The sequence below is a fragment of the Brachypodium distachyon genome, chromosome 2 (genome assembly GCF_000005505.3).
Source record: "Brachypodium distachyon strain Bd21 chromosome 2, Brachypodium_distachyon_v3.0, whole genome shotgun sequence".
Lineage (NCBI taxonomy): Eukaryota > Viridiplantae > Streptophyta > Magnoliopsida > Poales > Poaceae > Brachypodium > Brachypodium distachyon.
In genome coordinates, this window is record NC_016132.3 from 57259647 (window position 1) to 57282828 (window position 23182).

Here is a 23182-nt window from a genome sequence, read left to right on the forward strand (position 1 = left end):
TAATCGAGTCGTTTGTATCTTGTCGAAACTGGCAGACACGGCAACACGTGTCATTGCAATCTTACTTAATCTATAGAAATGTCCTCCTCTCCACGTAAGAGTGCAGTTTTAACATCTATAGTGTTGAATCTCATAATCATGCATGTCAAGTTGTCAACTATACTTACTAGAGAATTTTACATCCTTGCCGTGAGCGCTGAAATTATGAGAATGGCATGCCATCTATTTATTTTATTTTGTTACCATCCATTTTTGCTTTGAGTTTCATGTGAAAAGAAAGGCCCTCCGGTTCCACTTGTAAGAAATAGGATGTATAGGGCAATGACAATGTGAGGCGAGGCTAGAGAAAGTCTAGATCCGGGTCTACAAAAGTTTATAGAGGCTTGTAATAAAATGGGCTTGAGAAGAATAAACTCTTTTTACTTAGTTAGCTAAAGATACATATTTCAACCCAAATTCCACAAAGATTGGAATTTTTGATCAGATTCATATTTTTCAACCCAAATGCAAATAGTACCTAGATAAACGGTTCGAACTCCTGTATTATCAATCAAATGCTATTACAAAGGTGAACCTAGCTCAAACACAAAGGTTGGGCAAATACTAGTGATCATCCTCTCATAAGTAAACGGAAAAGGGATTCGCAGACGCATCTTCATTCTCTGTGAAGTCACCTCTTAAGAGGTAATACCACAAAGCTCGTCGCTCCTGAGTTTCTCCTTTTGGATGAACTAGCGATCCATCTTTCAACCTTGCCATTCATGTGCTCACACAACTTCCCGTTTCCGCTGTCGATATGCATTTCTTCAAGAACCATGGCATTCTCGGCGAAGAACCTGGCCAGCTTGGCACCGAAACAGTTGTTATTGGACTCCTCCATCCGGAACTGCAAGCCCACCCTCCTCAAGGAGCTCCGTAAGCATTCGAACGAGCGGCGGCTCAGGCCAGGGATATCAGAAACCTCGTCGTCGTCGATCGTCGGCTCTGAACTGCCGCAACGGTTGAGAAGATCCATGGACCTGTCACGGTCCGATTGGAACCTCCTTGAAATCAAGTCGTGGGCATCGTACCGATGGCCAACATTGGGGTGGTGCGCCGCTGTGAGGTTGATCCGGAGGTCGCGGAGCACGGGGCAGCACCGGAGCAGGTTGGCGATGGCCACCGCCGCCGTCTTGCCTTTCGTCCTGTGCATTCCTTGCAGCTCGAGGCGGTCGAGGTTGCCGAAGGTTGGCAGCACCTCGGCGCGCCACGCCTCGCTGAGGAGGGCGGCGTCCTCGAGGTGGTGCACCCTGAGCTTCATCTCCTTGGCGCCGGTGAAGCTGTCGAGAACTCGCCAGAAGGTGGCAAGATGGTAGCATGGATTGCTTTTGAGATATCTGTCCCTGAAGAAATGCAGGTCCGCCCGCGTCAACTCTGGCGGCCGCGCGCTCAGCCAGAGCGGCCGGAGATGCCCCTTGTACCTGAAGCACCTCAGCCTGGGCGCGTCGATCTCCAGCGCCGCCACGATGGTGACGGCGTTGTAGCTCTCCTTCTCGTTTTTCCACCTGCACCTCTCCAGCACGAGCACGGTGGCCGCCGGGCATCGGAGGAGTATCGCGTTTTCTTTGGGCATTGGTACCACGTCGACGAGGACGGAGTCGAGGTGGACGGTGGCGAGCGCCGGCGGGGCGTCGATGAAGATCTGGAGATCGTCGAGGTGCACGGCGCAATGGCGCAGCCGCAGCGACGAAAGGCGCGGGAAGAAGATGCCATCGGCGGCCGGCGAGAGGACCCTGCAGTTGGTGAGCTCCAGCACGCGGAGGTTCTCCGAAGGCAGGGACTCGGGGTGGAGGTGGTACATGGCTAGCCACCAGCCAGGGGTCATCTCGTCGTCGGCGCCTCCCCTGTCCCGGGAGCACTTGGGCTCGGCCGCGATCTGGAGCTCCTCGACGCGGCGCGCCGCCGGGTGGGAGATCACGGCGGCGACCACGGCGTCCTCCGACCCGTCGCCGTCCTGGACGTCGCGGTACAGGAACTTGTGGATAAAGTAGCGGCTGCTGCAGCCGATCTCCAGGCGCAGGGCGAGCCTCGTGACGGGGGCGTCGGCGGCGTCGAGGGCCGCCCCGGCCACGGAGACGAAGGCGTCGCGCCGGGAGGAGCAGAGGGCGTCCGCCTCGGGCGAACAAGGGTCATAGTCCTCCACGCGCGTCTCGAGGTTCACGGCGCCCGAGGAGCGCCACAGCGACGAGCGCCACCGCCGCGACAGCGCGGCCGTGGACGCCGCCTCCTTGGCCGGGGCGAAGTGGAGCACGCGACGGCGGAGATCGTCGGGGAGGTCGGAAAGGCGGTCGGCGGCCATTGTCTTCGTCAGCGGATTAAGAATTCACGATCTTCGATCTCGATCTCGACGGAAATATGCAAGACTGAACCTTACGGGGCTAGGGATTTTTAGGCTTGAAATCGGTAAGTACGGCAATCGGTCTGCATCTCTTGTACTTGTCGGTTCCCAAAATCAGGGGAATTATATATACGGGACGTGTAGGATTTTGATTCAGGCAACGTCGGTTACTGTCTCTAGCTAGCCACAAATTCGCATCTCGCAGATCCGCCATGGTTCGCTCGGGGATCGCCGGAACAGGACGCCGGGCCGACCGCCTGAGCAAGCTCGACGACGGCACGCTGGGCCACATCCTCGCCTTCCTCGGCTCATCCAAGGAGGCGGCGCGCGCCGCTGCGCTCTCGTCGCGGTGGCGCGACATCTTCGCCAGCGTCCACACCGTCTCCTTCGAGCAGCCGGGGCTCGGCTACGGCGGCGATGACGACGACTCGTGCGGCTGCCCCAAGCGGCCGTGGACGTTCCACCTCGCCGTCGCCTCCGCGCTCTTCGCCCGCAGCCGCCCCGCCGCCGCGCCGGCGCCGCCGCTGCGCGCGTTCCGCCTCGCCATGGAACGGTTCATGTGGAACGACGGCGCCACCGTGGACCAGTGGGTCTTCTACGCCCTGAGGCACGCCGGCGCCGAGCTCGAGCTCGACCTCAGCCTCCGCCGCGCCTGTGACTACTACAGGTTCCGCCGCTACGGTGCCTGCGGGTACCGCGCTCGCCAGGAGGAGGAGGCCGCTGCCAATGCCCCTGCCGCCATTAGCCAAGTCGAGGAGGATCACGCCGTCTTCGAGAAGGAGCCTCCCGAGCCTGAGTCCGGCGCCGCCGCCGACGACGACGCGGCCTCCAGCACTGACGAAGCAGAGTCTCGAAAGTCTCGTCCTCTACGCTCTGACACCGGGTACGTCGTCCCGAGGGGGCTCTTCTCCTGCGCCGCGCTGCGGTCGCTCCGCCTCGCCTTCTGCAAGCTCTGCTGCACGCCGGCAGCAGCCGCCGCCATCAGCCTGCCGTCGCTCTCGGCGCTCCATCTCAGCAACGTCCTGGACGACGCCGGGGAGGGGAGCGTGCAGAGGCTCGTCTCCGCTTGCCCGCGCCTGGCGGACCTCACGCTCGAGCACTGCGACATGGCAGGCGAGCTCTCCCTCCTCCGCAACACGCGCCTCCGCAGCCTCGCCGTCCGCTGCTGCCACCAGCTGTCCAGCATCGCCATTGACGCCCCGGAGCTCCGCCACGTGGAGTACCGCGGGGCCGCCGTCGTTCCCCCGGGCGGCAGCGCCTCGTTCCTCGCCTTCCGCTTCGGCCCCGGCGGCCCGCCGCCCTCTGTCATTTCCTGCAAGGTCGCCACCTGCGGCGAGCACGAGGAGGAAGAAGAACCTGGCGACCTCGCGTTGCACATCCTGCAGCCGTTCGCGTCCACGGCGGAGCGCCTCCACTTCTTGTCCACCCACATGGCGGGCTCCGCCTTCGCGCGGCTCCCGGAGCTCCCGAGCCTCCGCAGCCTCCACCTCAACGGCCGCGTCCCACACGATCACGTCTCCGGCCTCGCCGCCGCGACGAGCCGCGTCCTCCGCCGAGCCCCGGGCCTCGAGACGCTGACGCTCTTCTTCGAACACAAGCGTCACGACCGCTACGCGTTCGAGCAAGACGGAGACAGCAGCGACTTCCGCTTCGACGACGAGGCGGGCCACCTGGACGCGCATCTTCTCCGGTACAGCGAGTACGACGTCCTGGACGCGCCGGCGGCTGCGGCGAGCGAGCCGGTCCCGGCGTGCTTGCGGAGCACGGTGAGCAGGATCGCCCTGGTGCATTACCAGGGGGGAAGGGCACAGAGGACGCTGGCCAGGTTCTTGCTCCGCAATGCCATGGTGCTTGAGGAGCTCTACTGCGGGTTCGCGGAGGGGCCGCTGTGGATTCAGACTCAACTGATGCGCGAGATGGAAGGCTGGGTGGTGAACGAGAAAGCCTGCAAGGAGTTTCGTTGATTATGGCGTGCGTATGCAATTGCAATCTAGCTAGCTTCTGGCATTGATCATGTTATTGCAAGTAGCTTCTCACATTGATGCTGGGATGATCCGATTTATTTAAAAAACAAATGCCTTTGTTCCCCTCCAAGATTATAATTACGAATGTGTCTTGTGATCCAATTTCATTCTGACATGCCTCATTATGTATTATGCATACATATTACAAACACAATTTTCAGTCAGCATGTATGGGCTATCTTGAGCAGAACATCACAGAACTCCCTCGGCTTGGAGCTCATGACGGCATGGTCAGCTCCGGCGATCTCCTCGACCTCGGTGCCGGGGCTCAGCGCCACCATCCAGCGCTGCATCTCCTCGGTGCTTGACCCGTCGGCCTTGGCCACCACGAACACCTTCTTCACCGACCCGTAGTTGCCGGCGGTGAGCAGCGTCTCGTCCTTCATCACCCGGTCGTCCAAGAACTGGTTCCCTGGCCTCACCAACATCTTCGCCAGGGCCAAATCCTGCAAAACAAAATTGTGAATTTGAAATCACATAATGGATCAATGGCTGTCTTATCAAGTGGTTAAGAACTTAAGATTGCTTGATTAATTAAGGGGGATTGAGATGATGGTAATTGGTGTTACGTAAGTATACCTCTGCTGGACTGTGCTGGTAATACTTGCGTGCTAAGAACTCGGGGCCAACCGAGATTGCAACCCCGGCACCCTGGTTGTTGCTGATGGGCACCATCTCGCAGTCCATGAGTTGTTCCTCAAGCGATGCCGTTCTTCTCATGAACTAATTGCTCACACAAGGAAAAAACAGCATGAGTATATGTCAGCAGCATACATGCTTTGACACAAAATCGGTACACTTTGACCGTTTGACATTCGTTGATTACCTCCTCGGTGGTGATGCCCATGTGCTTGCCGACGCACGGCATGGCGGCGGCCGCGAACACGGCCGCCGCGACCTTGCCGGGGAACCTCTCCATGGCGAGCGCCACGCTGAGCCCGCCGTGGCTGTGCCCGACCAGCACCAGCCTGTTGTCATCCGCCGCGGCCACCGCGTCGAGCAGCGGCCGCGAGTAGTCCTCGAACGAGTGCACGTCCTCGACGCGCCCCGGGTGGACGCCGGACGCGGCGAGGTCGAGCGCCGTGACCCGGTGCCCGGCCGCCTCGAGCACCGGCACCACCTTGTACCAGCACCACGCGCCGTGGCCCAGCCCGTGCACCAGCACGAAATGCTTCCTCCTCTCGCCCGTGCTGCTCCCCATTTCCTGCGACATCTTGGCGGCCTTTTCTCGGTCTGGAAGTCTGAAGTTGCTGCTGGTTCTTTGATGGTTTGGTACTTCTTTGGGGGATTCTGAAAGTATTTTATAGAGCGATCGAGAATACTTTATTGCCAGCTTGTGCTGCAAGAAGATGTGTCTGTTGTTTTTCTGGTCGTCTCTGTGTGGCGTATTGGAATGAACAATGACGAACGAGTTCTGTGATCGACTTGATAAGCAAGAAGGTCGAGTGTTTTGACCGGTGGCGAATTACCATCACCAACTCTCAACAGTTTTGATACAGTTTACACAAGCCTTTATGTAACCATGTATGCCGGCTCAGGCGCACTCGCTGGCGACCCGGAGCAGGACATGGCAGAGCTCGCTGGGCTTGGAGCACATGGCCATGTGGTCGGCGCCGGCGATCTCCCGGACCTCCGTGTCGGGGCTGAGGCCGACCATCCAGCGCTGCTCCTCCTCGCTGCTGCAGGCGTCGGCCATGACCACCACGTACACCTTCTTCACCGACCCGTAGTTGCCGGCCGTCAGCAACGCCTCGTCCTTCATCATCGGGTCGTCCCTGAACTGGTTCCCGGGCCTCACCAGCATCCTCGCCAGCGTCACATCCTGGCCACAATCCGCGGGAACAATGTCACTTCAAACACTTAGAACCTGAGCTCTGAATCAAGTTCGTGTCGTCGTACTCGTACCTCCGTTGAGCTCCGGTCGTAGAGCTTTGCTGCGAGCAATTTGGGCCCGAGCAGAACTGCGGTTTGAGGGCCTTGATCGGTGTCCAGGACAAGAGTCTCGCTGTCCATGAAGAAATCCGGCGTCACCCGGCGAAAGAACTAGCAAGAATCACAAGAAATTATCAATCTTTAGACTTAGACCAGCTATCTCTGGATTGAATTCTGGCTTTTGATTTGATTGATTACCTCCTCGATGGTGACGCCCATGGGCTTGCCGGCGCACGGCATGGACGCGGCCAGGAACACGGCGGCGGCGACCTTGCGCGGGAACCTCTCCATGGCGAGCGCCACGCTGAGCCCGCCGAAGCTGTGGCCGACGAGGACCAGGCTCCTGTTGTTGTTGTCGTCGTCATCCGCCACGGCGTCGAGGAGCGGCCGGGAGTAGGCCTCGAAGGACGGCACCTCGTGGGCGCGCGCCGGGTGGACGCCGGACGCGGCGAGGTCGACTGCAGTGACGCGGTGCCCCGCGGCCTCCAGCAGCGGGGCCAGCTTGTACCAGCACCAGGCGCCGTGGCAGAGGCCGTGGACGAGGACGAAGTGCTTGCCGCCGCCGCGGCTGCTCCCCTCCTCCATTGGATGTGTGTAGAGTGTTGCAGCAAAGCAAAGAACATGGCGGAGTCAGGATTTCTTATTTCTGGACAGCTTCGGTGAAGAATCATTTCCAGTAAAGCAAATTAAAATACGGTAGATGAAGAGTAGCCATCAGTCCGGTCGTGACCACTTTAGACAACGATCTTTTATATAGGAATCAAATACGAGACACCCACGGAAGCACCATGCCGCCTGCATCATCATCTCTTTTACGGTTCAAGGAGAATGATGCTTATAATAAGGAGAAGACCAAGCCTGTACAGCAAGGGCACACCGCAAGAGAGTCTGTACGTAAACTTTAATGTTGCCTTTCCTTTTCTTACAAATATTCCCTTCGTTTCAAAATATAAGGCGCAAAACTTTCGTAAACTTCTATGAAATTTGATCAACATCTACGATATCAAATGAATATCATTATATTCGTTCTGAAATATATTCAGTCTTAGTTTGACACTGTAAATGTTTATACTTTTTGCTATAAAGTTTGGTCAAATTTTAAAAGGTTCGACAGATCTGCCCATCATTTTGTAACGGAAAAAACATTTGTTAAAGTAGAACCCACACAACGTATAAGAATCAGAGCCATTATTTTTAAGATTCAGAGACATGTACATGATTTTATATGCTGAGGTCACAAAGAAAGAAAATGTCTTGCCAAACTGCTACAGAACTGCCGATGAACTGTACATTTTTTTTAAACGATCATATGAACTGTACATACATTCTCTATTTTCAGAACAGGACTATGCTTATGGTTATTTTGACAGTGAAAGCTTTCCACTTGAGAGAAGTACCATTGCATCCGGTTTCTACACACTTGGTCTGAACTCTGAAGTGGCAAACACGCTCTCAGCTCCAGCTTCCTTGTCCTCGGCACCAGCGAATCTTACCTGCAACTACCTTTGATATCGCAAAGGATCTCTTGACAGTCTTCGTTAAGCATATCTTGTGTTCATGCTGTTGTATTTAGTTGGGACGGGCTTTACAGCGGAAGCAGATGGATGGTTGGGAGCCATCAGACTGGGGCCAGCCAGATATCATCGTGGTAATGTAAAATTTTAGCATCTGAATAATGGTGTTTGCAATGCTCTAAACTAATACTCCCTCCATTCCATAAAGATTGGCACGGTTTTGTATTAGAGCTAGTTCAAAACCATGCCAATCTGTGACGGAGGGAGTAGTAGCTGGGAGATGTAATCGTGTGAGTTGATGTGTCATAGCAGGAAGCACGATGAATAGTCATTCCTTCAATGGACACAACAAAACGAGTTAATCTGGGTGAGCTTACTGACCATTCACACAGAGATCGCTGCCATGGAGGTGGCTGCAGTGTGTGACTGGCTAATTAGCCACCGGAGCAGAGGAAGGCAGGCTTGAGAGTTGATACCACCGACCACAAGGCTCACACACAGGACAGACGAACTGCACAAACACTAGAGCACCACATGAATTATTCTCCTACGGTTAACATGGTGATTCAATTGTGCTGTCGATGTTGATCTTACATAGAACGATTTTGTGGAAGAACAAATCTTAGAGCGATGTTTTGAGTAATGTGGGTCAAATCCAGGCCCGCGAGTTCAAAGCCCGAAGGCATCACGTCGAGCAGACATGCAGACCAAAAGTTCAATCAATCTCCGTGCACATTACCATGCTTCCTTCCTACTCTCGTCCAGAGCATCGGCTTATTGTGCACGGATCGAACAACTGAGAAAAAAAAATATGCCAAGGATTCATAAGGAAAAAAAGGCCGTTTAGCAAGTATTCTGTAGTTGATCAGATAATTGTAGTCTGTAATTTTTGGTCATCACTAATTGATTTTCTGTGAAATCTTATCATCACATCAACTAGATGTTTGCTCATCCAAAGGGCCAAAAGATCAAAAGTATAACAAGATAGAAACCAGGGAGCAGAGAAGAAAAATTGCAGAGATCTTGCAAGGCTCAGAAGATTGAATTGGTTTCTCTGCAGAGGGATCGAAATCCCTCAGAAAATAGGTAGGTATTTTTCGTCGTCACAGCCTCTGGTTAGATCTAGCGATTCACGGAGATTACAACGAAAACACAAGATCATCGAACAACACAGGAAGAAGAAACAGATGATGATTTAGTAGGAGAAATCGACAGAAAACGCATCTCACACATAACAAACCTGAGGATTCAAAGACTGGAGGCGCAGGGGATGGACACCGCAGCGAGCTTATATAGGGGGGCTGGTTGGCTAGGGTTTCCGGAACCATCTTCTTGGGCCATGTTGGTCGGCCCAGCCAAGATTGGGCACAGCCCAGATAGGAGGTTGGGCCTAATATTGTTTTTCTCTTGCCTTCTTTCTAAGCCCTGTTTCCTTTTTTTTTTGCTAATCTCTAATCACCGTTTCCTATCCGTTGTAGGTCCGGTTGCAATAAAACTTTCCATTGTGCAGAGGCCTGGAAATATGGTTCCAACAGAGAATATTTTTGAGGGAATAGGGAAAAGGGACTATGAACATGAAGTGCCTCGAAATAAATTGTACATTACGCCCTCGTGTTAATTCCACCGTAATTAAAATCTTAGGCCCATGGGTCCAAATGATGCGCAAACGGGCTGATACCACCAAAGGCCGTCTGGTTCTGGACACCCATGTAGTCTACCACACGTCCGTCCTCCTCCGCTTGCCGAGGCTCCATCTGGCTCTCGCGTTTCGTCATCGACCGTACGGCCCTTGTCATCGCGCCGATATCATGGGCCTCGTCGCCGTAGAGCTGGCCCGGCATCAGCCCGCCCACGTCGAACCCAACCACGTGCGCCCCGCGTAACGGTAGCCCATCGTACGGGCCGAGCGGTCTCATGGGCTCAAACGGGCCTGGATTCGGTTGACAGGCCAGCCCAGCCATGGTAGACCCGAGGCCCACGCCGTAGCCGCTCGACGTCGTGGCGCCCATCTGGGCTGCTTTCTGTAACAGCGCCGTGGCCGACATGCTTGCTAGCCCAGATGGAGAAAAGCCCATGGAAGAGTCGCTTGGCCCGCTTAGGCCGAGCAAGCTGAGCTTGGTCCCGGCCATGGTGGCGGGGGAAGGCGAGTATGGCGCAGCGCCGCCGAGGCTGGAGAGCATGCAGCCAAGCGGGTTGTCGTCGTCTTCGGCGGCGGTGTCGGAGAACATCTTCAGGTGCGGGCTCTTGGCGTCCGTGCCGAAGCCGTCGCCGTCGGCGGTGTCGTTGTTGTCGATGTCGATCCCCACGTCTTGGGTCCGATCAGACGCCGCCGATGGCTGCAGGAGACCGTGCTGCTGTCCCTGTCCCCCCTGGCCCTGAAGCGCCGAGGCCACGGTGGCCATGCTCAGCGGCCGCGCCATCTTGTTGTTCTCCTGCGCCAGCGCGTCGCAGAAGGCCCGGTGCGTCACGAAGCTGTCCCTCCTGCCACCACGAAATCCCCAGGAATTTCAAGACCAATCATACAAGAAATTCATTCAGTTCAAATCGATTCGATGGCCGGAGCTGTGGGTGATGAATTGGGCCGGCGGCCGGACCTGGAGAAGAGGGTGCCGCAGTGGCAGCGGTACTCGCGGGAGCCGCAGAGCTTGGAGTGGGCCTTCCAGTCGGAGTGCACGGCGTAGCGCTTGCCGCAGCGCTCGCAGCGCCACTTCTTCTCGCCGTGCTTGCGGGAGAAGTGCTTCTTGATGCCCGTCAGGTCGCCCAGCGCGCGCCGGGGGTCGTGGTGCACGCACGAGGGCTCCGGGCACACGTACGCGCGCTTCCGCGGCAGGCTGCCGGGCCCTTCGCCGGAGCCGGAGCCGGAGCCGCGCTGGCGGAGCTTCCAGGGGAGGTTGTGGCCGCGGCGGTGCAGCTGCAGGTTCTGGTCGCGCTGGAAGCCCTTGTGGCAGATCTCGCACACGAACCGGTTCGTCGCCATCAGCGTCGTCGGCGACAGCGCGATCACCTCCGCGCTCGGGTCTGCATCGCCATGGCAGGCAAATTCAGAGTTCTACAGAGATTTTCTGCAGGTAACTTCTAGAATTCGTCTAGTCTCAACTTGAGGTGTCTGTGTGCAATGTAATTCAGTCAAAAGTGACAATGAACCCTCATTAGTCCATTTGGACTCCGTCTCTTGCATCCAGGGGATCGATTTCTCCTATACGAAAGTTTGCGTCTTGGGAGTATTTTATCGCAATTAACTGTCCACGAACGTAACGAACCAGTAGTAGTTTCATACTATGTTCAGGTTAGTAATCCTTGATTCAGACGTAAAGCATAGTACTAGTGCTAAATATTTTATCATGTCGTTTTCGGTGTAAGGAGTTTTAGACTGAGGAACACTCATTGCCATTATTGACTCTTTGACATATCCTTACACCGTGAAAGGAACACAAAGCCGAGAATCTAGTAAAGCATGTAAAAATCTCCCAAGGACATATCTTGATCAGTGTCAAATTCTAAAAACATGGCAATTGAATGATGCAGGGGTTCGAGTGAAATCTATGAATGAAGGATGGAGATTCAGATAAGTCGATCCAGGCATATATTATACCCACCTGGTGTCCCCGGCAGGCTCCTCTTCTTCTTCGTCTTCTTCGGAACCGGCAGAGCCGTCGACGGCAGCAGCGGATTCGGTTCGTCGTTGCCGGCACAGGCGGCGGTGTGCCGGAGATCGCCCATGGCGGCCGGGCTTGACAGGAACGGCTTGCCGTGGTATGGCACCCGGAACTGATCCTCTCCCGGACCCGGTACCGCCTCTCCGGTGTTGCTGGCGGAGCCGGAGGAGAAGCACTCCCTCGCAGCGCCGCCGCCGCACGCCATGGCCGGCATGCAGCTAGGATAAGCTTTGCATCCGCTCATGCATGCGCACATGCCTCGATCTGGCGCCTTCTAAGGCTAGAGTTTGAACTTGCTTCAGTTCTTCTGATGCCTCGAGCTAACTAATCTGTGCGTGTGTCGTCTGACATCAAATTACTTGTCACTTGTGCTGTGCACTCTGGGTTGGTCTTATATTTATACCTTGGATTTTTCTATTCCAATTTTTTTCACTCGTCGCCACATTTTACTGGTGATTTGTAGTGATTGAGACAAATTGATCATCTGACCATGAGGAGTCGAGTTAAAACTGGAGAGATCTGGTGTTAATATCTTCGATCGTTTTCGTACTATAAACAAGTGTTCTTAGTTTGGATCTACTACGTAGCACCTTGGTTGTTTCCACCCTTGGGATCGGTTTCTGCTAGAGACAATGCTCAAGAATTCCCGGGAGGAGAAAGAAGGATATATAATACTGCTGGTAGTAACACAGTTTTCTTGCCACGACAGCAACCGGCCTGTGGTCGATCAAGTTGATGGGCTAGCTTCTTGTTGCCTTGTTTTCTTGCCTAGGGCGGGCTCCATGCCTCGTTTTCAAATGAGTGGCAATCAATTTGGGGTTTTAAAATGTGGTGCATGGTTACCAATCCCCAAAACCACTACACTTTCATGTGCTAGTACCAAATTATGTCAATTAAATCTCTTTGAATTTTAAGGTAATAGTGAATTCCATTTTTTTTACCACCTCAGATGCATTTTGTGACGCTTTGTTCCGTCTTCACCGGTAACTTGCAATGCCCCGTGGGAGGATGGCGGCAGCCAGCAACAGCGGCCGGAGCGCGGAGCGATGCATGGAGAAATGGGAAAACATCAATAAGTATTTTCGAAAGGCCAAGAATGACGGCGAGAAGCGCCCGACGCACGTCAAAGAGAAGTGGGATACGTGCTTCTCTCTTTTTTTACCGGTCTGATTCAACTCGAATTTTATGTACTCACTTCGATCCATATTATTTGTTGCAGTTTTGTCTAAATACCCATCGTGTACCTATACTGAAACGTGACTAAATACATGTGTATGAATCGGAGGGACTATATATATTTCTCACTAACAGACACGCAGTAAGAAGTAGTAGATGATATACATCCATAGTTCTATACACCCAGTTGTAAGTAGTAGTAGATGATAAATCCATACTTGTTTTCTGGCATTTCCTGGAATTTTTCGCTTGAACCTGGTGCTCGTTTGTGTACTTTTAAATCGATCTTTATTGATAAATAACATACCAGGGCATGCCTTCTTTTTTTTTTCTTTTTTTTGAGGCAAGCATGCCCTCTTCTTCTAAAAATAATACATATGGCTATTGTAAGCTTAGGATCCTCAGGACTACGGGCCTCTTGCTGGTTACGTTACCGAATTGATTGACCAGGGACCTCGGGATTGACAAGGGATGAAGGGAATGATAACGATGATGCATGCATGCGTGCGTGAAATGGAGGATGCACCTAACATAGGAGACACACACTAGGTTGAATGGTAGACCTTATACAAAAGTATATCAAGTGGTAACTAATTGTTCTACTATCCAGAGCACAAAACCTACACTGCTTATGTTGCATGGGGCAGTGGCTCTGGCTCTTTTCACAACAAGAAAAGATCGTCTATGTTAATTTCTTGGCTCATTCTCCAACTTCACATTTTTGTACAGCTCACAAAACGGTCTTTTACACAACTCATTCCGGAAAAAAAAAGTCAGCTCGCAAAATGCCGAATTTGCATGAATATCTCTTCATGAGTTCTCAAAGTTGAAAGATTTGAGTTTTTAGTAAGCTTTAAAAGAGGTCACATCATATTAGTAATTTCCATGTAATTGTTGCATAGCACAGTACATACATATCCGTACGACTACTCTTGTAGTTGTAGGCAGTGAAAGGGATGATAACTACACATGTTACTCCATGATTTTGCTCTGAGAAACTTCTGCCAAAAGGCCGGCTAGCTGAAATCTCTAACTGGTTAGTTAATTATTCAGTACTCCCCCGCAAAAAAAATTATTCAGTACTGATCAGTGCAAGGGCTCTATCGATCGATCAGTGTCCACCGTTTCTTGATGAGGCTAGTTAATCGATGACTAATCGCTACTAAGTTACTAGTACTCAATAGGAGGACTAAGCAATGCAAGCAAATACTTTTATTCCTACTAGGTATTATAAGTACAGGATCGAGTGGAATATTACCATTGTTATTGTGCATAGTCTGTACCACACTGCATATGCCAATTTGCTACTGTACTTTGTCTTGTTTATATCACTGAAAAATATATACTAGGCATATGCTGCTAGCTGCTGCTCATTAGATTAACCGATACTGTACTGCATTATTATTGCTAATCTAATATTGAACAATAACAGTTTAACTAATGCATCGATCTTGACGCGGAGACCCGAGGACGTACGCGATCAATGTTCAAGCAAGTTTAATTAATTGTGGTAATACCAGTACTAATCTTGAACTAGGCAGAACACACTCTCTGACGAGCAGTAGCCAGTAGGACAGGTTAATATATACTGTGTGTTTGTCAAGGTGATAGTAAATCACAAATGCAGATCGAATACTACTAGCATTTTGTGCATATGGGTAGACAATGCAGCCAGTGAAGAATCTTTCTAGGCCAGGAGACTCCGCACGGCAAAGAAAAGAATATTGACAAGAATGATAGCATAGCATGCACATCAAACAAGAGGTAAAAAGAAAACTCTTACTACTAAACAGATAGAGCACTAAGACGTGTAACAAACAGACACGACTAATCGATTCAAACATGATAATCTTGCTCCAGGAGTCATATAGTGAATGATTGGTGGCACGATTCATCATATCGGTTGCCCTCCCTGAATCTTCGCCGCTTAACCATCGATCCATCAGATGTCAACACCTAATCTCGCTGCTCATTATTGCTACCAGTCCTAGCTTATTACAGTACCAGGAAAGCTGGGCCTAGCTTGCTACGGAGCTGCCCTAGTAGTAATCTACTGTCAAGTGTCAACAACGGCAACGTCTTCAGAAATCAGAATTGTTACCTCGACATCACGATCGGTTCTGTCCGTCCACTCTGTATGTGTGCTCAGATCACATTGCATCTCGATCAGAAGACGTCAATCGGCTGCCAATTTCGACACTACAGTTCAACCCATTTCGGCAGCAGCAACAACAAAGAAAATCCTCGAGCCGTCATCATCTTTGTTTGCATCACCTAGATCGATCGACTCGACGAGACGATCTCTGCCTCTGCGACGCCGGCAAATTAACGTGGTTGATGTGCATGGGCCGACCACGCTCCGCCGAGACCTGGAAAACCGCGACCCAGCCCAGCGGGTTGATGACTCGCTTACAGATTGACAGAGCACTTGTCCACGAGAGTTGGGTCGGCCCAGTAGGGAAGGATTGGGCTCCCTCCGGTCCGAACCAACCATGTAGATACAGCGAAACGCACAGGCTTGTTTGGGCCGAACTAAACAAGCGAAAGTAACGTGGTTTGGCCCGGCCTGGTCTAGCCCGTCAAAGCTCTCAAGGCAGGTGTGACTCGACTGGATCTCTCGTTCTCTTTCTTTCTCAAAAAAGAAGAAGGGGGCGATGGCTGTAGCTCCGCCTCCTCGAGAAGTTCGCCTTCAACCACATCACAAGAAAAGAAAAGGAAACCCATTTCTGTAGAGAGCAGATGGAGAGTGGGAGGGGAAAACGATGAGCTGATTATAGCAACCGGAGTATTTGTTACTAGTATTATTATTGGAAACAAAGGGAGTGGAGAAAAGAGTTTATGAAAAGAAAAAAAACGTCACAATGCCAAATGGAGCATACATCAACTAGTGATGGAAAAGATAGCATGTGGGTGAAAACAATGAGCAAAGCCTGCAGCTAACCTTAGGGTGTGAAAAAAAAAAACTCGCGACAGCGACGACACGTTGTAATTTCTCGAGTAATTGCGAGTCATTCTCTAACTTTAATCGTTGACATTGTGCGATTGGCAACCAAAGTCGCGTAAGGAAGTTAGAAAATCCAGGGCCCGATTAATAGAGGCCGCGTGCAACTTTAAGGTGCAAAGCATTGGGGAGATTTCTTCCCGTCGTATCAAAATGAAATCACCTTAGAGCTCTCAAGGTGTGGTATTTCTCTCTTCGTGAGATACTACTTCGTGTGACTTTTCTTATATGGATGCCTATGCTTTTGTTGAGATATTTCATCATCTATCAATCCAACAATCCCCTCTCACCACAAGAAACTTGGAATAAAGACACAAAATTACAAGCTAGTGACATGCGACAAGATTTCCCGTCTTCCAAGATTTGCAAAAGAAGTTTGTCGTAAGATAACTAATTAATCATGTTAGGTCACAGTCTAGCATGAAAACCACTCTTAACGTTACAAATGCTGAGCGTGCATTATACCGGCCATGACTCGTTACATAGTCAAATAGAATTTCACGACCAGACAGTTGCTTCTGATAATGTGAGACCCCTTTTACACGCGCCAATGAGCGAACGGCGTCTGTAAAAGGGGCGCCTCGCGGGCATGTGAATATCATCATTCATTGCATCAGTCGAGGCCTTTTTATCACGCAGTGCGCTTACGGACAGTCCTCACTTCGCAACTTGACACTTGTTGTCGAACAACATTATGCTTCTGAGATTGCTTTTTCGCAAAAGAAATGTATAATAACCACGCGTGATGTACAACAGTACAGAAGTCTCTACGCACAACGAATAGTCACATTCAAATATCAAAAGGGGAAGGATTTGTTCGAGGAATGGTCCCTACGAACTTTATAGTGAATTGCAAATTTACCCTGACCTTTGTGCTCATTGATCCAACTTTCTTCTCTGCCATTGGGTGCACCTGGATTTAATACAACCCATCATAGAGCAACGGGAAAGAAAGGGAATAAACCCTCTGTCTACACCTGAGAGCAATCAAAAGACCCAATAGATCAGATCGAGTGTCTTGTTTTCTTTACCCGGAGCGATATAAGATGCGTGTCAGATCGAGGTGTTAAGAATTCACCCGGTATCGTAATTTGTAACTGATGCTTTGGTAATAATTTTAACCATTCGAGATTACTATGAGAAATGAAATATAATCGATTTTTCTGTGACAAAATAAAACTTTAAAAAATTCAAACCCATTATATTGAATACAGTAAATGTTTTAATACGGGGAATATAGTAAATGTGTACATGCATGATCAAAGTGGGGGGCAACAAGGTTGTTGTGTGAGCTTTGATATATTTCCAGGTACATAGTCTGTAACATTACATGGCCAGGTACGTACCTTCTCAGGTGCATAACAGAAATATAGTACAGTACTAGCACAATTTCCTCGCAGGAAAAAGAAGAATCAAAGTACAATGTTGGTAGTACAACTTTTGTACGAACTTGGATCAATACAACGTAGGATTCTCATGCACCAACACACACAAAAGATTAATCACCACTAAAACCAAAAGTTAGATGGGCAAGGGATCCATGGTTAATTCCTGCCAAGGCGCTTCTCGCTGCCGCCGGCGCCGGCCCTGGACCCGGACACTGACAGCTGGGCCCTGACGTCGATCTGGCCTCCGAAATCCGGAACCCCGCCGCCGCCGACGCTGCGGCCGTTGATCTCGGCGGCGAGCTCCTCGGCCTCGCGGTGCCGCTGGAGGTACCTGCCCATGGCGGCGGCGTAGTGGTCGAGGCCGAGGCTGCGCATGGCGTGGCACACGTCGTCGCCGTTCACCGTCTTGCGGCGCTCCCGGCGGCACCGCTGCGAGGCCTCGCCGGTCACGAAGGCGACGAACTCCGTGGCGCACTCCTGGATCGCCTCCTTGGCGCGCTTCGACACCTTCGCCTCCGGCGGCAGCGCCCCCTTCATGATCCGCCCCACGTTCGCGATCGGCAGCAGCCCGCCGCCGCCTTGGTGTTCTTCTTCTTCCCCGGGGCCGGCGCCGGCGCCGACGGCAGAGGTTGATGCATGGCTGATGCGGGGCGTAGGCCCCGGTAGCGTGAACCCGGAGAGATTGAAGGTGTCGCTCATGGCGCCACAGCCTAGCTAGCTAAGGATCGGGGTATATTGGGTATTGGCTGCCGCGCGCGATGGAGACCTCACCGTACCGGCTTGATGTACTTATACAGCAAGAGCCGTACGTACGTGGTCTCTCGCCTTGTTTTACTTTGTTCACTCACTCTCGGCTGTCTGGATTTTTTGGAAAAATCTCAGGCATCTCTATATAGGGTATGTAGTGTTCAACTCTTGTTTAAAGGTGTCATGTCACTCCGGTACAAACATTGTTTCCTATGGAAACCAGGTCTCTAGCTCTTCATCGAGTTAAACCCGCCTCATGTCGACACGTGGACTTACGATGCACTCGTCCCCACAATTCCACCGTTCCCAATCCCAATTGCTTACTCCCTCTTCCCCAATTCCTGATTCACAAACGCGACGGTTTTGTATATATTCCGTTCGCACGCTAGCTCTGTTACTGATGCCAATACCGATCTCACGCCGAAAGAAAAATAGATTGTAGCTCAATGCAATTCGAATCGATTACAGTGTGAAGCAATTTGCGGTCTAGCCTTCTGTCGGTGTTGTCCACCGGCATTCTACAAACCTCATTCATAACACCATTTATTAGTTAATGTCTGACTTGCAACATCTTGGAGAAAATATATTCAGGCTAACTCCTCGACTCATGCGTGGTAGGCAGAGCGGCTATTCTGACGAACCCTACGCTAAGGACGGATTGAAAATGAACGAGAGGTTTGGATCCGGATTGAGCCGGTTCATATTGAAGTTGTTTCGTTAGAGAGTGGTCTGAGATTCGCCAGGGCACGTGTCGTAACTCGTAAGTTGAGGTGGGTCTAACTTGACCGAAGAGTTTTTTTTGACGGGAAATAAACATCAATTAGCTGAGTGGTCGTCAAAAGACCGAGAAGTAACGTGAAACTCCCGGACAGGCCCCGGGAGTGACCCAGCTAGAAGACCAGAGTTATTCATCTCCCTAGCAAATTTAGCAAGGGCGTGTACCAGAACATTACAGGATCTAGGCGCCCAACATACGTTTGATAAAGCTCGGTGATCGCCTCGGCCAGCTCGCGGAGCATGAAGCAGGAAGACGACCGGTCAGTGGGAGCTGCCCTGATTCCCTCCACAAGGACCTTACTGTCACATTCCAGGATGAGATTACCATCAGTGCAGGCACACACAGCTTCCAGGCCCTTAATGCAGGCCATGATTTCTGCTGCCAGCGCCGAGTCACAGCTCCCGGACGCGCCCCATGCGGACGCGACCACTGCCCCCAGCTCCCCACCAGGCATCGCCCGATGAAGGAATAAAACTGGCGTTAGTGTTGAGCTTCATTTGGCTTGAATCTGGCGGCTTCCAAGTAGCAGACTGGCGAAGCAGCTGGCACTCAAGAGCAGGGGGACTGCCCGCCATTGTGGAGTTGGCCTCGCCCAGGGACTGGTCGAGACACCTGCCGAGGATGTCGTCAGGGCTTTTGAGGTTTTCCATTACACTTGAGTAGCTCAAGATGAATTTTGTAGAGGCTTCCAAACTCGCCGTCCCATCTCCGAAGATGATGTCGTTTCTCAGGTGCCACGCTCTCCACCAAATGAAGAGGAGGCGCTGGCGAGTGATCCGATCCGCCGCGTCAAGGATGATGAGGGCCCAGTCAGTGCCAGTCAGCCGGAGATCACATTCATCAGGGAGCACCCAGTCACGGCGCATACGCCGACGTAGAGCAGCAGCTTTGGTGCACGACATGCATGACAGCATGGTAGTTGGATTCCACCTCCCTCCCGCAGATAGAGCACAGCGGGCTAGTTTTCTTCAGACGGTTGCTACGGAGTTCCTGGACCGCAAGGGAATTCGTGACGAGCTTGACCGAAGAGTTAGACCTGGTCCTATTGGATTTCTTCCCAGAGTAGATGTCATACCGACTAAGTATTGGTAGAAAGAAAAAAATCATACTAGAAGACATGTTATTTTTCTCATTACATTACACCCCGTTCAGCAAGTGCCGCCTATCCTCACCAATCTCAAAGGAACAGAAAAGGGACCAGCGCTGGCGAAAGGAAGAGGACATGTATGCTTTAAGTGAAGAGTAAAACTTTCTTTCAGAAAAAAGAAGAGTAGTAAAAACGTGGAGGTACTGTGGATAGAGATGATGGTCCAGGCGGTCGACACCTGCCGACAAGCCGTGCGGTCCTCTCGCGATTTCCAGCGGCGCGGCACGTGGCCGTGGATCCGCCCGGATCAACGTCGAGACGGGAGCCTCATTCTCTTTTTCTCATTTCTCCTTCTCTCCAGCCTTTGCAAAGGCGACGCGCGGACACTTGAAATTAAACTGGCCACTTGGCCGAAAAAAGCAGCAAATGGCTGTCGGACGGAAGATTGCAGCTTTTCTCGACCAAAAGGGGATCGATGCATGCCGGCGCGCGGTAGCCAATTAGGAGCGGATTGCTAGCTCGTCTTTTGATGCTGTTCCTCCGGGATTTGCTTATCTGGATGGAATTAGTCATTCAGCATTCGAAAACATGTATACCCTGCTGGCTGCTGCTTCTGAACCGTATTAGCTGCAAACTCGATCTGCATTGTCTACGAGACCGGCCCGGTCCAGGCACTGTGCAAAGCGGCCCTACACCAGGCCCGTTGACTCGTCTGGGTCTGGCCCTTGAGAATGTACTACCTGTACTGGGGAGTATACATGAAGCTAGCTACACACACACCCCGCGCTTAACTGCTTTCACGAGAATTCCGACGAAGATAGCTACTAGGGGCGGCCGGGAATGGCAGGCCGGGAGGAGACGTAACCATGCTTGGCAGGGCTACTATAATTAAGTTGATGAGCGCATGTCGGAGCAAGCAATCATCCCGCCCGGCCAGCCGGGTCATTCCAGCAGTTACTCAAAGGTCCACCTAGCTTGCAGATGATCTTCAAATCGTACGTTTGCTAGCTGAACTAATTGGCATGAAAATTATACCCCCCCTGTCTGTAAATCCTTACTTTTTTGTTCCATCATTTGATCCCTCAACATGATCAGTGCCTGTGGAGAAATAACACCCGAAAAGGGGGGAAAAAAGAAAATCCTTGTACTCCCTCCGCCGAGACAAGCGTTTACTGTACTTCACTAAGTTCGGCGTGGGAGTAAGTTTGACTGCCCAGCTGAGATCGACCTGCTAGCTAATTTCTGCAAATAATAAAATGAAAAAACTAGTAGTAACTAAATAGAAATCCTTGCTCATTAATTTTCTCCACCTAGCTAGGGTTCGGTTGTATTATTTAGAAATTCAATTACAAATACACCTAAATAGAATAGTTAATATTAGCTAGAGATTTTGTATTAACCTACAAACCTTTGTGTCTACTCCTTCCGTCCTTTCTATAACGTACATATGTTCTATCTTTGTCCTAATTCATTTTCTTAAAGGGTGACCAATTAATTTATAGAAAATACATTAATATCTACAGTATAAAATAAGTACATTGTAAAGATATACACCATGACGGATTTAATAAAACTAATTTAGATTTGTAAATGTTGGTAGATTTTCTATCAATTTGGTCAAAATTTGAAGGTTTTACTTTAGGACAAAGGTAGAACATCTTATAAAAGAACGGAGGGAGTATATATTAACACAATTTGCAAATCTGCAACTATATGTAAGACTTAAAAATAATTCAAATCGCCAAAAGATATTATTTTGTCATGCATTGCTGGCTCTAGCTAGGGTTATGAACTGACGTCCCGACTCCCAAATGAGCAATAATCTAGGAGCACTTAGATTTAGCTAGGACAGTCGCTAGCTACAACCGGCCGGCCGATCCAGTGCTGAGTGCAGCTAGCTGAACACTTGTCTCTCTTCAACAGTACATAGTACCTTGATAACTTAATTGTGAAGCAGAGATTTAATCATTCCAACTACAAACGCATGTGCATTATTGTACTACCTGTCAGCTGCGTGCCAAAAGAAATAAGGCATTTTGAAAGGTCAAAATGCTGCTTGAAGACCCTTTGGAGAAATTATGAAGAATGCACCATTATGGATCTATACTTTTCAGAGGCATACTTTCATACATGCAAGCCGATACGTACATGTATTCCAGTAATAGGAAATTGAACACTCCCATAGCTCTAGATCATGATGGGCTGGGAACATGCAAAACTAAGAAGATTCTAAATTTGAATTTGAACTAAAACAACGACAAGAATTTATGAACGGAGAAAGTACGTACGTACTTATGCTAGAAAGACAATATATGAGCTTAATTTCTTGCACTAAGCTGGTCAAGGAATAAAATGGCCTGCAACACCTCAGACCGAGTTCTTAATTTTCTTACAAAAATTAAGGAACATCAATTTCTGCGTCCTATATTGAACATTTAAGCTAGCTAGACTGCGCATGATACACCGATTGATGAGAATAGTACTAACTATGTAACTATGTACACCAGCATATTGGAAGTACTCGAAACCTAGTAACTTCGGCAATGAATAAAGAACAAAACTATTTATACCAATCGGGTGTGATTCCATATATGCACAAACATGCACACCCTATATTTCAAGACTGAATTTTCGTGACATCTCTATGAGTGAATTTATATAGACACCGCGGCTAATTAATTCGTCCTCTCATTTCGCTGTAAACTGACAAATAAGTCTATCCATATCAAAATAAGGAATTGAATTAAAGTAAAATATTTGTATGTGTGTTGTTGTTCTCGACAACAATTAGAGGAAGGGGTGCCAATGCTCGATGGCACAAGTGCGGGTATAAAAGTAGGACGTGTACGCCGGTCTTATAGCGAATGTCGTCGTACACTTGGACAAGTTGACACATCAATATTTTTTGAATAGGTTCGGTCGACCCTGCGGGTGCGACTTAATCCTATGTTAGGAAAGGCTTCGAGGGGGTTGTTAGCCAAGGGCCTAGGCCGAGCGGATCTTCCCAAAACACCTTTTAGCGAGAGATTCGTCGAGGCAGCCTCGTACTTGGACCGAACGCGTCTTTCCAAGTATCGAGGTTAGGATACCCTCGAAATTCTAACCCAACCCCTTCTCCTTTGAGCCCGTGCCAACCAAGGTTAGCTCGAAGCCTCGAAACTAGAGTCCCCTAGAAGACTTCCTTGAGGCCGATCGACTTTCAGTCGAGAGCGGCGCGCGAGAGCGAACCTTAGAGGGAGCACTCTAGCCCTCTCCCCTTGAGTTTATTCAGGTAAGAGTGAATGGTACATGCCCCCATGGAGGGTATTTATAGTTTAGGGGTCCATGACAAAAGATCATGGCTACCCTTGAGGGAGAGAGAAAAGTGAGGGTAAATTGGTAAAAATAGTTTTTTGGTCCATAACTTTTGTGTGCACCATGAAAGGGAAAGTGAGGGTTGGTCCATGGACCAAAAGCCTCATCCCCACACATTTCTTGCCCCCTACTCTAACTCATTCCACCC

At 50.6% G+C, this 23182-nt stretch overlaps 5 protein-coding genes and 3 non-coding genes across 8 annotated transcripts; 1 reads left to right on the forward strand and 7 right to left on the reverse strand.

Moving 5' to 3' along the window:
- Window positions 1–2280: 2280 nt before the first annotated feature.
- Window positions 2281–4377, forward strand: LOC112270957. The gene is made up of 2 exons (XM_024459739.1): window positions 2281–2442; window positions 2583–4377. Exon 2 carries the CDS (start codon window positions 2590–2592, stop codon window positions 4339–4341), a length of 1752 nt encoding a protein of 583 aa, XP_024315507.1. The 5' UTR covers window positions 2281–2442; window positions 2583–2589; the 3' UTR covers window positions 4342–4377.
- A 58-nt stretch (window positions 4378–4435) lies between these two features.
- LOC100844552 (esterase PIR7B) lies at window positions 4436–5649 on the reverse strand. The gene is made up of 3 exons (XM_003564974.4): window positions 5228–5649; window positions 4981–5124; window positions 4436–4847 (listed from the first exon to the last, which is right to left on the reverse strand). Exons 1-3 carry the CDS (start codon window positions 5612–5614, stop codon window positions 4563–4565), a joined length of 816 nt encoding a protein of 271 aa, XP_003565022.2. The 5' UTR covers window positions 5615–5649; the 3' UTR covers window positions 4436–4562.
- A 181-nt stretch (window positions 5650–5830) lies between these two features.
- On the reverse strand, window positions 5831–7349 carry LOC100832949 (probable esterase PIR7A). Its single transcript, XM_003567394.4, has 3 exons — window positions 6532–7349; window positions 6307–6444; window positions 5831–6223 (listed from the first exon to the last, which is right to left on the reverse strand). Exons 1-3 carry the CDS (start codon window positions 6916–6918, stop codon window positions 5936–5938), a joined length of 813 nt encoding a protein of 270 aa, XP_003567442.1. The 5' UTR covers window positions 6919–7349; the 3' UTR covers window positions 5831–5935.
- A 258-nt stretch (window positions 7350–7607) lies between these two features.
- On the reverse strand, window positions 7608–11950 carry LOC100833261 (protein indeterminate-domain 2). Its single transcript, XM_003567395.4, has 3 exons — window positions 11444–11950; window positions 10442–10865; window positions 7608–10328 (listed from the first exon to the last, which is right to left on the reverse strand). The coding sequence occupies exons 1-3, from the start codon at window positions 11757–11759 to the stop codon at window positions 9485–9487; spliced, it is 1584 nt and encodes a 527-aa protein (XP_003567443.3). The 5' UTR covers window positions 11760–11950; the 3' UTR covers window positions 7608–9484.
- On the reverse strand, window positions 8488–8602 carry LOC112271206. Its single transcript, XR_002964200.1, has one exon. It is a non-coding gene; the product is annotated as a small nucleolar RNA snoR100 (small nucleolar RNA).
- LOC112271263 lies at window positions 8707–8785 on the reverse strand. The gene has a single exon (XR_002964250.1). It is a non-coding gene; the product is annotated as a small nucleolar RNA Z155 (small nucleolar RNA).
- LOC112271248 lies at window positions 8872–8962 on the reverse strand. Its single transcript, XR_002964240.1, has one exon. It is a non-coding gene; the product is annotated as a small nucleolar RNA R41 (small nucleolar RNA).
- A 5129-nt stretch (window positions 11951–17079) lies between the features above and the next one.
- LOC112270874 (nuclear transcription factor Y subunit B-4-like) lies at window positions 17080–17937 on the reverse strand. Its single transcript, XM_024459349.1, has one exon. The coding sequence runs from the start codon at window positions 17765–17767 to the stop codon at window positions 17225–17227; it is 543 nt and encodes a 180-aa protein (XP_024315117.1). The 5' UTR covers window positions 17768–17937; the 3' UTR covers window positions 17080–17224.
- Between the last annotated feature and the right edge of the window lie 5245 nt (window positions 17938–23182).